This window comes from Ruditapes philippinarum, unplaced genomic scaffold (assembly GCF_026571515.1).
Source record: "Ruditapes philippinarum isolate M1 unplaced genomic scaffold, ASM2657151v2 ctg9038_1_1_1_1, whole genome shotgun sequence".
Lineage (NCBI taxonomy): Eukaryota > Metazoa > Mollusca > Bivalvia > Venerida > Veneridae > Ruditapes > Ruditapes philippinarum.
The window spans coordinates 106-12,981 of NW_026854440.1; the positions used below are offsets into that span (position 1 = coordinate 106).

The following is a 12,876-nucleotide window of genomic DNA, read 5'->3' on the forward strand; positions in this document are numbered from 1 at the left end:
TTGTCTTCGTATTCCATGGTATCCTTGGTGTGATTCAGTTTATACATGTACATTTAACACTTACTTATAGTAGTATTTGTATTTGATGCTTGGCATATCGGTGTTTCATTGTTTCTTAGTTGATACAAAGCATTGCCAAGTTTAAAATGAAGTGATTTAATAGCTATAAGTTAAAGAAAGAGCAACGAAACACGAGAATATCTGATTTGTACGAGGGGGGCATAGACCCCGTGTTTTGATGTTCTTTCTCTTTTATATCATAGTAAAACATAAACATACGCTCCCTGTTGTCACATTTGAAACATCAAGGGCATCTGAATATGATTTTCGTATCGCTTTCCCTTTTTTTCCGTTACAATATGTAAACCTCAATCAATGGGCATGCTCCGGAGTGCGGTTATTTAATAGTCCTGCACTCCAGTAAACGCACTGTGCATGTATATGTATGTATACGATTTAACTCTGACACATTTTCAACAGAATTGTCCCCAAATTATGATACAATGGTTGGTTATATCAACTGTTAATGTTATTTTAATTTTGCTTTTATTTGGTAATAAAAGGAACTAAATAATATATTGAATAATTAATTTAATTAACAGTTGCAATTATTTTTTTGTTGAACATAATCGACCCAGACCACATTAGTATATACAATATTGTACGCTTCAAGTAAATGAAATTTTGTTCTGGTTCTTCTTGCTGTAGATATTGACGAATGTGCGAGCAACCCATGTCATAATGGTGCCGCGTGCAACAATTTACTAAATGAGTACACGTGCGATTGTACTCCAGGCTGGCAAGGGTATGACTGTGATCAGGGTAAGGAGTTGAATGTACTTACAATGCGAGCTAACTTTGTTTTGGGAGCATAATGTGTACTTAGTGTTATATATCTTCTATAAAATATACGTAATAATATATCGCTAATTACATAAATATACAATATAATTAGTAAATGTATGTGTGGAAACCTAGTATTTTCATATTTTAATCCAACCTTCTATCCTGTTTGAAGCTTTTTGTAGATTATAGAAGCTGTATGTTGTCTGTTTTTGGAAAATTGTTTCATCATAATAATATTTATTGACTTGCAATCGATATTTCATTATTTGTTTGCAGATATTGACGAATGTCTCAGTAGCCCGTGCATCAATGGAACGTGTTCTAATCTACAAAATGCATATAGATGCACGTGTTTCCCCCAATATACCGCCAGAAACTGTGACTACTGTAAGTTTAATCTGGCTAAATAATCTAATATTTCTTTTTATTTTACACATGCGTGTAGAAAACAATTTATATCAGGAATTAAATTTAAATGCTTTGTATTTGTGTTGTCAGCCGTAGCTCGAGCTTCCATACACACTCTTAAGAGAAGTTTGGACGTTTTTCGGCGACTTTTTTTGCTTGATTTTGCATAAAGTTGTATACTGATAGTTCTATACTGTTTATCTTTCATAATAAGTTATGTTACAGTTTCTAAACTTTATTTGTCACAAACATAAGATAAACAAATTGGAATACATTACATGACGATCGTTATCTTATTAGTAACATTATATTACAGTGATCGGCTCTCCTATGGACGGACAGTGGGGACAGTGGGAGGCATGGCAGGGTTGTTCAGTTACGTGTGGCACAGGAAGACAGCGCCGGTATCGAGCCTGCGATGACCCTCCACCAGATTATGGTGGCCAACCTTGTGTCGGGGACTCTTTTGATGAAAATGTTTGTTCAGGGGCCGGTTCATGTCCAGGTACATTAACGAATTAGAAATTTAAACAGTTTGACATATACATTTAAGCATGTCCATGTATTGATAATAAGGCATTCTTTTACACCACGTTTCCATTTGACTTTTAAAACGCATACCTCGAACAAGAACAAACTAGTGATAAAAAACGTTTTTAAAATATATAACAGTTTCTTTCACTATAAGAACATTGTTCGGTCTGATTTTTGTAGAGCGAAGTAATTTGGTGTAACATTTGATATTTTTCTCGAAAACAGTACCAGTTGATGGAAACTGGGGTGCATGGTCAGTTGCTGCCCCGTGCAGTGTTACATGCGGAACTGGACATTCGGTCAGAACAAGAAACTGTGACAACCCTGCTCCAAGTAATGGAGGAAGAGTATGCACTGGAGATGCTATGGTAGTTGAGCAGTGCACAGTGACTGCATGTCCGGCGTCCGGGTCGTCAAACGGAACAGGATCGTCAAGCCGGGGAGCAAATTACGTTAACGTAAGTGTGTGTGGTTTATTACACGAGAAACACCATTTTCAGTAATTCGTATATTATTTAGATATTGTCTTACGCCTTTGTTAAGCGGATATAGTAGATATTAAAACTTTTTCTTCAATTTAACGTTGATCTATTATGACGATGTCAGCAGATGTAAAATGGCGACAAAACTTCAAAAGTTAGTATATTCTAGGTTTGTCCCGTCGGCTGGCTATCGTGTGCCTCAGGTTCAGTCACATGTATAGACGAAGCGTTCAAGTGCGACTGCGTTCCTGACTGCGATGACAGAAGTGACGAAACCGAACTCTGGGCTGGTTGCGACCCGACTTTGATGCAGCTCTGTTCAGCAGCTCCAGGTAACGTCATCATTTATTTGTCTAACTAAATTTCATACAAGCCCTTATAAATATAATGATATACTTTGCAGCAATAGTACACTTATTTTAAATTCTATTACTTAACCTGTTATTTTTATGCTCTGATTAGGGTGGTTATGTTGTGATTAGGGTGGTTATAAGGATGGTTATGCTGTTACTAGGTTGGTTGTGGTATTATAAGAGTGATTATGCCGTGATAAGGATGGTTATGCTATGATTAGGATGGTTATGATGCAATAAGGATGATTATGCTGTGATTATAGTGGATATTCTGTGATTAGGCTGAATATCCTGTGATTAGGCTGAATATGCTGTGATTAGACTGGTTATTATGGTGTGATTAGGGTGATTATAGTGTTATTAGGCTAGTTATGCTGTGATTAGGGTCGTTATGCTGTGATTATAGTGGATATGCTGTGATTAGGCTGAATATGCTGTGATTAGGCTGAATATGCTGTGATTAGACTGGTTATTATGGTGTGATTAGGGTGATTATGCTGTGATTAGGCTAGTTATGCTGTGATTAGGCTAGTTATGCTATGATTAGGCTAGTTATGCTGTGATTAGGGTAGTTATGCTGTGATTAGGGTAGTTATTCTGTGATTAGGGTAGTTATGCTATGATTAGGCTAGTTATGCTGTGATTAGGGTAGTTATGCTGTGATTAGGGTAGTTATTCTGTGATTAGGGTTGTTATGCTATGATTAGGCTAGTTATGCTGTGATTAGGGTAGTTATGCTGTGATAAGGGTGGTTATACATTGATTTGGTTAAGGTCACTCTTGTCACTTAAAATCATATGTTTATTTTTTCAGATTTTAAGATGGGATGGTTGATTGCAGTTAGTGTTTTCTGTGCGATACATCTTGTGAAATTGTTGTAAACCTGGTGTACTCTACAAGTAAATTAGTGACATTGAAATAGCAGCAAGTTATTTGTTATTATTTACATTAAACATTGTGTTAAACTACAAAGACTTTCTTGAGATGCAACCCCTTCAGGAATCGATCATATGATTTTAGAAACATAATATTACTGTTCATGAATGTTATTAAAACATTTAATGTATTTTAATAAATTCAGATCCATAATATGAAGTTCATAAATATAAGTTAGACTGAAATTTTGATGTGTTCATGTTTTGTATATGTGACTGTTATGTAAATAAAATGTTGATATTGGCTGCAGTTTGGTCGTTCATTATTCTTGAATTAAATAAGGTAATAAATAAATAATACGAAAGGTGTTGCTAAAATGTAGCGAACAATTTAACTTTTTTCAAGTAAGCAAGCCATTCAGTTTGAACAGAACGCTTTATTATCCGCTTCCTTCAGATATTTTGATTGTTTTGTAGTTATCTTGATAAACAATTTTACACCAAAAGAAAATGTTATTTTTACAAAAAAAATAACTTCTCTTATATACTGTCATCGGCAAGTTATGCTGTACTGTTGTCCTTAATCATGAACAAAGATGTTAAATTTGCTTTGAATTCAAATTGCAATGCATCAACAATGTGACAGGTTTTACTATACTCTGATATATATAACGTAGTGAAACGATACATTATACGTAAAAGCATTGTATATTAGAATATGAAATATACAATATAAATAAAATACGAAAAAGATAATAAAGAGAAAAAACATATTTTAAAAAGGCCTTAATGAAACCAAAAAAAAAAAAAAAAAACGATAACGATGCCCTGACAAGAATTGATCAGTAGAACATACGAGTATAAAAGACAATCCAAACAAATTATTTTTCACCATAAAGAAATTGAAAAACAATTGATACTGAAAATCTTTTACTTTTTGCAGTTCAGACGGTTTATTTTAAAAAATAATACTGATCTTTGTCATAATTCTCAAAAAAAGAAAAATTCATGTAAGTATAAAGACTTCGCTGGATTCAAGCAAACACTGTTGTTGTTTTTTTTAATCTTACTTTTTACCATAATCGAAGAGAACACGAAAAGTTTTTATTAAAACACCCTTTCGCGAAAGACGAAATGAAAGTGTAATGCAAAAGAAATATCAACGAACCGCACTTACATTGGCAACAATTTGAGGTAGAATATTCGATATTGGTGGAACGATTCTTATAAGGGCTATAATCTTCTTTATATTAAACGTGTTTGCCTTTGTTGTTTTCTGTAACAGTACAAGAGGTGCAATTCGTTCGATTCGAGAGTGCTTGAGAGATTGGTTTACTCATCAATGTTAAAAACCGGATCAGCTCTTTCACGAAACCGCGCTTTTCCTTTGATTGGCGTTAAGTATCTTTTGCTTGGGAGCTCATAAAAATGAACTAACGTCTCATCGCCGGTGATGATATTTGCGAAAGATCGATTGTTGTATTAAGGGAACTGTTTCAACAAATTTGGAGATTCTTACCGGAGCAAACTTTTGCTCTTTTGTAAGGAGATGGGATATCCATCATTGTCCCAATACATACGACATATTTCATTAAATATGTCGTTCGCCTGTATATCAAGAATACAGCGGTTCTAGGACCGTATTTGGTCAGTGAAAGGAGACTTTTTCAAGACCATTTTAGCTTAAGTATACACGAATAGATAGCGTTAATCGAGCTATTGTCAAAGCTAAACTGAAGTGATTAAATAAACATAATGCCATTGCATTAGTTCAAAGAATACAACATATATTCAACATTTCATTTTCATTTCGATCAATTAAAAATTGGTACTTCTATTGGAACATTTTTAAGTTAAAGAAGACCATGGACCTTTCAAAATCATTTAATATAATTTTTATTGATATATAAAATAAAATGCACCGAAAGTCTTGATATCTGATTATGAAAAGGAAAGCGTGTCATGAACATATCACTTCGTTTTAATTTTGATTTGATAAACAAATAACTGTCATTTTTAAACAAAATATAACATTCTCAATTTGAAAATACATGATACAATAATTTGAACAAGAATGATATGTAGTACAACGAAAATTATTCGGTATATATGTACATTATTGTAATTGTTTTGTAAGTATTTAAAAACGACATTAGGATTAAAATACAAAGTTAACGCTTCAACACGAAACAGAAAGTGACTGGTTTTAAATGTGAACGATTTCCATCGCAATGCTGTTATGAAGTTTGAAGCGGACAAATAACAAATAGCGGACACTTCTCCAAATTTTTGATCGACGCCGCAGTTAAGGTGCCTCATTTGTTCTTTATATAAGATTACAAATGCTTGTTTGTTCTTTATGAAAGGAGATGACAACGACAGGACATTCGCCTCCAGATTATTTGTACACGGCTTATATGGCTCGGTTTAAAGTCGGTGGAAGTTCCAGATGGCATAACAACTGCTCTGATTTATTGTTAATGATTACAAGAACCATTGTTAGTGACTGCCTAGACAAAACCTACACTACACAAATATAATCAAAATATATGTAAACCAAATACGTTCTCTAACGAAAATGTCTTTGTCGTCATACAAAGATGGATAAGGAAATGCATCTATTAATTCCCGACCTGACCAACAGGTCAGATACAATGTCACAGTTTAACCATCTTAATTTCTGCTTAAACTGACACTATTGGGCATGAACGACAGCTTGATAATAACATTATCGTTCAGGAACAAACTCAATCAAATCGAATCTGCATCATTTTCAATTATGCCGCTTTGGGCGTTCTATAGGGATTCTGTGTATCTCTAATTTTATATGTATAATAAAATCAACATTTCTCTCCTTCTCGGTCCCCTGACAAAGGGAATTTCGTGTGGAGTAGAGTTACACTATGTATTTACAAAACAATTTTTTACCGTGAAAAATTAAATACTATATTTCTCTATCTTGTAAACGTGCCCACTTCAAAAAAAATATTTATATTTCATTTGAAATAACAAAAATATTACCGATTCATATATTTTGTTCAGTAAGAATCATTTAATATAAAGTGCATTCATATTATTAATCATTTCATAAAGTGACATTATGCTCATTCCAGGGTATATTGTGAGTGAACATTGAAAGTCAAAATAAGTTTACATTTTGCCATAGTTCCTTTCAATCTTAAGAATTACTCCTCATGAACGACAAATAACCCATCTGGCCCAAAAGATTTACTGTAAATGTCTTTGGGCATTTATCTGTAATATTCAATTTATGAAAAGAATTGGCCAGTCTTTTAATATTGTAGGCAGATTTATATTTTTATATCTTACATGTATATTAACACTTATAAATTATCATCTGTTGGTCAATCACAATTTTAACAGTCAATCTTTTGAAATATGTAGTCAATTCAGCACAACTTGATAATGAAAATATGAGCATAATGTCACTTAAAATGAAATGTTAAAAATAATAAAAAAAAATAGATCTACATTTTGTAGTTAGCAAACGCATGTATATATTGTTATGTATGCAACTTATTACATGTATATAATTTATATATGACCAGTTGGTATTTCCAATATTATCATTGTTCTTTTTTTAGAACATTAACTACATGTATGTACTAGAACTTTCTTAACTGTTGTAGAAAACTCATGCATTATATTTAGATAGAAACTTCTGGAATGTTCTTTATTGTTGAAGTTGCTAGATTATGATTACTTGAGAACATAAAAGACCTTTCTGGAATTTTCTTAGTTAATATATATAAATTGACATGTTTCATTACCTTTACCTTTTAAGTCATCAGTGATGTTTTAAGTCATCAGTTACTTTTTAAGTCATCAATATATTTGGAGTATTATTCAAATTGGATATTAAGTGAATTATTGGAGCTTGGATTTTAAAATAAATTATTCTTGTGGATTTTTATTGTGGGAATTTATTCTAAAGTGTTCTTGGATTTAACTTGGATTTAACTGTGTTATTCAAAAAGGATCATTCCAGGATCAGACTAGACATTTAAGATTTTTCACTTTTATTTTGGACTTCAGGTATTTGTAAAAGTTATTTGTTATTTTATTTTTCTTTAATATTTTTTTCTGTAATAAATTTGTTATATTGTTACAAGTTTGTTGCTGGCTTTTCTTTCTAGTTACGCCTGGCTCGTAACAGAAATTGGGGGCTCGTCCGGGATTTGAATATTTCTTTTTGGCTACATTATTTGAAATTATTACCGTTTATTTTACATTTTATTATTACCGTATTTACTCATCTGAGTTGATATCATAGTTGTTCTATTAAGTGTACCTTTCATTTTGATATTTTTGAAACACATCACTTCCTGAGTTTAAAACCAGCAGCAAGCAGTCATGTCTTTTAATTTAGAGAAGTTTGTAGCTGAACCTTCCCAGGAGGTATTAGATTTGGCTTAGAAAACTGATTTGCTCGATCTTGCAAAAAAGTATAATTTATTAGAAATTAAATCTTCAATGCGTAAACAAGAAATTAAAAATCTTCTGATTCATTATTTTGTGGATGAAGATATTTTTGGAGAAGATGCACTTTCTCACATTGTTGAAAAACACTCTGAAATTTCTGAAATAAAGATAAGAGAGCTTGAACTTCAATTTAAATTTGAATTAGAGAAAATGCAGTTAGACAAAGAAAGGGAAGAAAGGCAGTTACTGTTAAAAAAAAGAAAGGGAAGAAAGGCAGTTACTGTTAGAAAAAGAAAGGGAAGAAAAAGAAAGGGAAAGGCAGTTTGAAAAAGAAAGGGAAGAGAGAAAATTAGAAAAAGAAAGAGAAGAGAGAGAATTTCAGCTAAGAATGAGAGAATTAGAAATCAAAGAGAGAGCAAATCAGTTTGAACATAGAATAAATTCAAAATTTGATGTCACTAAAAATATTAGGCTTGTTCCACCTTTCCAAGAAAAAGAAGTTGATAAGTATTTTCTTCATTTTGAAAAGGTTGCTGAACATTTAAAATGGCAAAATGAGCACTGGACATTACTTTTACAGAGCGTCTTAATTGGTAAAGCTCGTGAAATCTATACACAACTTATTGTTGAACAAAGCTCTAATTATGATAATGCAAAAGAATTAATTCTGAAAGGTTATGAGTTAGTACCAGAGGCCTACAGGCAAAAATTCAGAATTCTAAAAGAAAGAAATTGGTCAAACCCATGTCGAATTTTCAAAAGAAAAATAACAACTTTTTGATCGGTGGTGTCTATCTAAGAAAATTAATAAAAATCATGAAAAGCTTAGACAGCTGATGTTAGTTGAAGAGTTTAAACGTTGTATTCACTCTGATGTTAAGTCTTTCTTAGATGAAAAACAGGTAGAATCTTAGAAGAAGCTGACCGTCTAGCTGACGATTATTCTTTAACCCACAAAGTCTCATTTTTATAAATAAAGGGAAGTCCACATCCTCACATTTTAATTTTAAGTTCAGTTCTGGTAATTTATCTGGCTTATCTAGTCAGTCAAATACTCCCAAACCAAAGTCATCTGATGAACATAAAGGTCATAGTCCCTTATCTCGTCCTACATGCAATTATTGCAAGAAAACTGAACATCTTATTTCTGATTGCTTAACCTTAAAAAGGAGGCAACAACAACGTGATCAGGCCAAACCCACAGCTCTTACCACTTCAAGGTCTGAACCTCAGTATTGTATTGATAACAATGCAATTTTGAAGGTCAAAGAACCCAAGTCTGATTCTATAATGGAGATTTATGAACCATTCATTTCGGACGGTTCCGTGTCACTTATCGGTGATACTTGCCCACCTACTCCTATTACAATTTTAAGAGACACAGGTGCTTCTCAATCTCTTATTTTAGCAGATACACTGCCTTTTTCTGAGAAGACGTCTTCTGGATCTAGTGTCCTTATTCAGGGTGTAGAGTGTGGTTTTTCTAATGTCCCTCTCCATAATATTTATTTGTCCTCAGATTTGGTAACTGGGGCCGGTGGCTGTAGGTATAAGATCTTTCTTACCCTTTAAAGGTGTTCATTTATTGCTAGGTAATGACTTAGCTGGAGATAAGGTAGTGGTTAATCCACTTGTAACTGACACTCCTTGTGTGGATCAGATACCTGACCCCATTGAGCAGGAAATTCCTGACCTTTACCCTTAATGTGCAGTTACTCGAGCTATGGCTAAGAAGGCCATTCAAGAAGATAATTATTGTTCAGATATTGACTTAGCTGATACTTTTATAGGTCAGTCTTTTGATAATGAAGTGAATTTTTCTCTCACTCCTACTCTGCCTGAAACTCAGACAGATTTTTCAATATCTGATTTGTCTACACCAAGATCTAAAGATCAAGGTCATGATACGCTGTCAAGGTCACAGCTTATCCAGGAACAACAAAATATCCTGATATTTCAGTCCTTTATCAAAAGGCTTTTAGTGAAGATGAAGCTTTACAAGTCCCTGTTTGTTATTATAAAAAAATGGGATTTTAATGAGAAAATGGCGACCGCCCAATGTCCCTGCTGAAGAGGAGTGGACAGTTAATTACCAAATTGTGGTCCCTAAATCATATCGCCAGGAAATATTAAGCTTGGCTCATGAAACACCCATGGCAGGTCATTTAGGTGTTAATAAAGCCTACAATAAAATTCTCAGTCATTTTTATTGGCCTGGCCTTAAAGCAGATGTATCTAGGTACTGTAAATCTTGTCATACTTGTCAGATGGTTGGAAAACCTAACCAGACAATACCTAAAATCGATAAAAACAGAATCCCTAAAGAAAGCCCAACACGGCAAAATTGAAAATGTTGCAGGCTCGGTTTGATTGAGCCTGTTCATGGACGGTACTGGAAAGTGCAAGTTACCGTCCACGCCCCCTAGCACCGGCTTAAGCAGAATTCAACATTTAAACATGAAAAGGTTAAATTTTGAATTTAGAAACATCCGCAGATCTAAAGCACAGTTACAGCCTATTCCTGCATTTGATGAACCTTTTAGTAGAGTTATTATTGACTGTGTAGGTCCGTTATCAAAAACTAAATCAGGTTCTCAGTACTTATTAACTATTATGTGTGCTTCTACGCGCTTCCCTGAAGCTATTCCTTTAAGTGATATAAAAGCCAAAACTATTGTCAAGGCTCTTGTGAAGTTTTTCACATTTGTTGGTTTACCTAAGTCAGTTACAGTCTGATCAAGGGGTCAAACTTTATGTCTGGTTATTTTCCAGCAGGTCATGCACGAGTTAGGAATTACTCAAATATAGGTCTTCAGCCTATCACCCTGAAAGTCAAGGTGCATTAGGAAAGATTTCACCAGACTCTGAAAAATATGATTAGGTCATATTGTTTTGACACTGAAAAAGAACTGGGATGAAGGCATCCATTTTATTGTTATTTGCTTGTAAGAGAATCTGTTCAGGAATCTCTTGGCTTCAGCCCTTTTGAATTAGTATTGGTCACACTGTCAGAGGACCCTTAAAACTTCTAAAAGAGAAATTCCTGTCTGAAGATGACATATCTTTAATTTTGCTTCAGTATGTATCAGATTTTCGAAAATAGGTTGACTAATGCATGTGAGCTAGCTAGCGGTTAAAATCAACACAAAGCAAAATGAAATCAAGGTATGATGAGAATGCTCAGAAAAAGGAGTTTTAACCCTGGTGATTGAGTACTTGCTCTATTACCTATACCTGGAAAACCATTACAGGCAAGATACTTTGGTCCTTATACTATTGAGAAGAAAGTCAGTGACCTTAATTATTTTATTAATACTCCTGGGAGGCGAAAGCAAAAACAAATGTGTCACATAAATATGTTAAAAGAATATTTTGACAGAGATAGCAAAATTAGTAAACCTATATCTTTTGTAAACTCTGTTCCACAAAATCAATGTTCAGTTGAATCTTATAGTTATGAAAATTTTGAAAAGTCTGATCCTGGTTCAGCAAAGCATGAAAACTCTGATATTCTGAAAAATCTGGATGAAAAACTTGCTCACTTAGAACCGTCGAAACGAGATGAACTGAAACAGCTTATTTATGAATATGAACACTTATTTCCTGATATTCCCACACGGACTGACAAAATACATCATGACGTCATTCTTGAAAACTCTGAACCAATAAAACAACATCTATATAGAACGAATCCTATAAAACAAAAGTACCTAAGACAAGAAGTTCAGTATTTATTGGATAATGACTTTATTGAACCAAGTCAAAGCAGTTACAGCTCTCCATGTATTCTTGTACCGAAATCAAATGGAACATATAGAATGTGTACAGATTATCGTAAAGTGAACTCTGTAACAAAAACTGATTCATTTCCTAAACCAAGAATTGATGACTGTATTGACAAAATTGGAAAAGCAAAGTATGTAACAAAGTTTGATCTTCTAAAAGGATTCTGGCAAGTTCCACTTACTGATAGAGCTAAAGAAATATCAGCCTTTGTAAACACCAGACGGCTTATATCAATATAAAGTCATGCTATTTGGTATGAAAAACTCACCAGCAACTTTTCAGAGGCTTATAAACATGGTAATATCTGGTCTACACGGATGTGACGCATACATTGATGACACAATCATCTACTCTGATGAATGGGAGGAACATCTCACAACTATAAGAGCATTCTTCGACCGACTAAGTGATGCTAAAATGACAGTTAATCTTGCAAAAAGTGAATTTTGTCATGCAATTTTAACTTTTTTAGGACATGTAGTGGGACAGGGTAAAGTTAAACCAATAGAAGCTAAGGTCAAAGCTATCTCTGAATTTCCTGTGCCTACTTGTAAAAGACAGACAACTGATGCGATTTCTAGGTATGGCAGGGTATTATCGTAAATTTTGTAATAATTTTTCGGTTATTGCAGAACCATTGACAAATTTGCTAAAGAAAAGAAAACAAATTCATTTGGAATGACAAGTGTCAAATGGCATTTGACAGCCTGAAAGCCATACTTAAGAGTGCACCAGTTCTCTTGGCACCAGATTTAAATAAAAACTTTAAGTTACCTGTAGATGCTAGTGACATAGGTGCTGGAAGTGTTTTGATCAAAGAAGACAACAATGGTGTTGACCATCCTGTTTGTTACTTTTCATAAAAGTTTAATGAACATCAGAAAAAATTACTCTACTATAGAGAAAGAGTGCCTTGCTCTTATTCTTGCTATTCAGCATTTTTTTGAAGTTTATCTAACTTCTTCAAAGTTACCTGTTGTTGTCTTTAGTGATCACCCTCACTTTCTTGCAAAAACTTTAAAACAAAAATCAAAGGTTGTTGAGGTGGAGCTTATTTTTGCATGAATATAGTCTTGACATTAGACACATTAAAAGGGAAAGATAAATTTGATCCCTGATGCACTTTCACGTGTCTTAAACTTGTTATTT

The 12,876-nt window shown here is 33.6% G+C and overlaps 1 protein-coding gene across 1 annotated transcript; it reads left to right on the top strand.

The window, feature by feature from the left end:
* Positions 1 to 708: 708 nt before the first annotated feature.
* LOC132740129 (neurogenic locus notch homolog protein 2-like) lies at positions 709 to 3,504 on the top strand (the record flags this gene model as incomplete). The annotated part of the gene is given in 6 exon segments (XM_060727979.1): positions 709 to 822; positions 1,123 to 1,233; positions 1,571 to 1,759; positions 2,014 to 2,246; positions 2,440 to 2,602; positions 3,437 to 3,504. Coding segments are annotated over 6 exon segments (878 nt in total), but the record flags the coding sequence as incomplete, so codon positions are not given.
* Between the last annotated feature and the right edge of the window lie 9,372 nt (positions 3,505 to 12,876).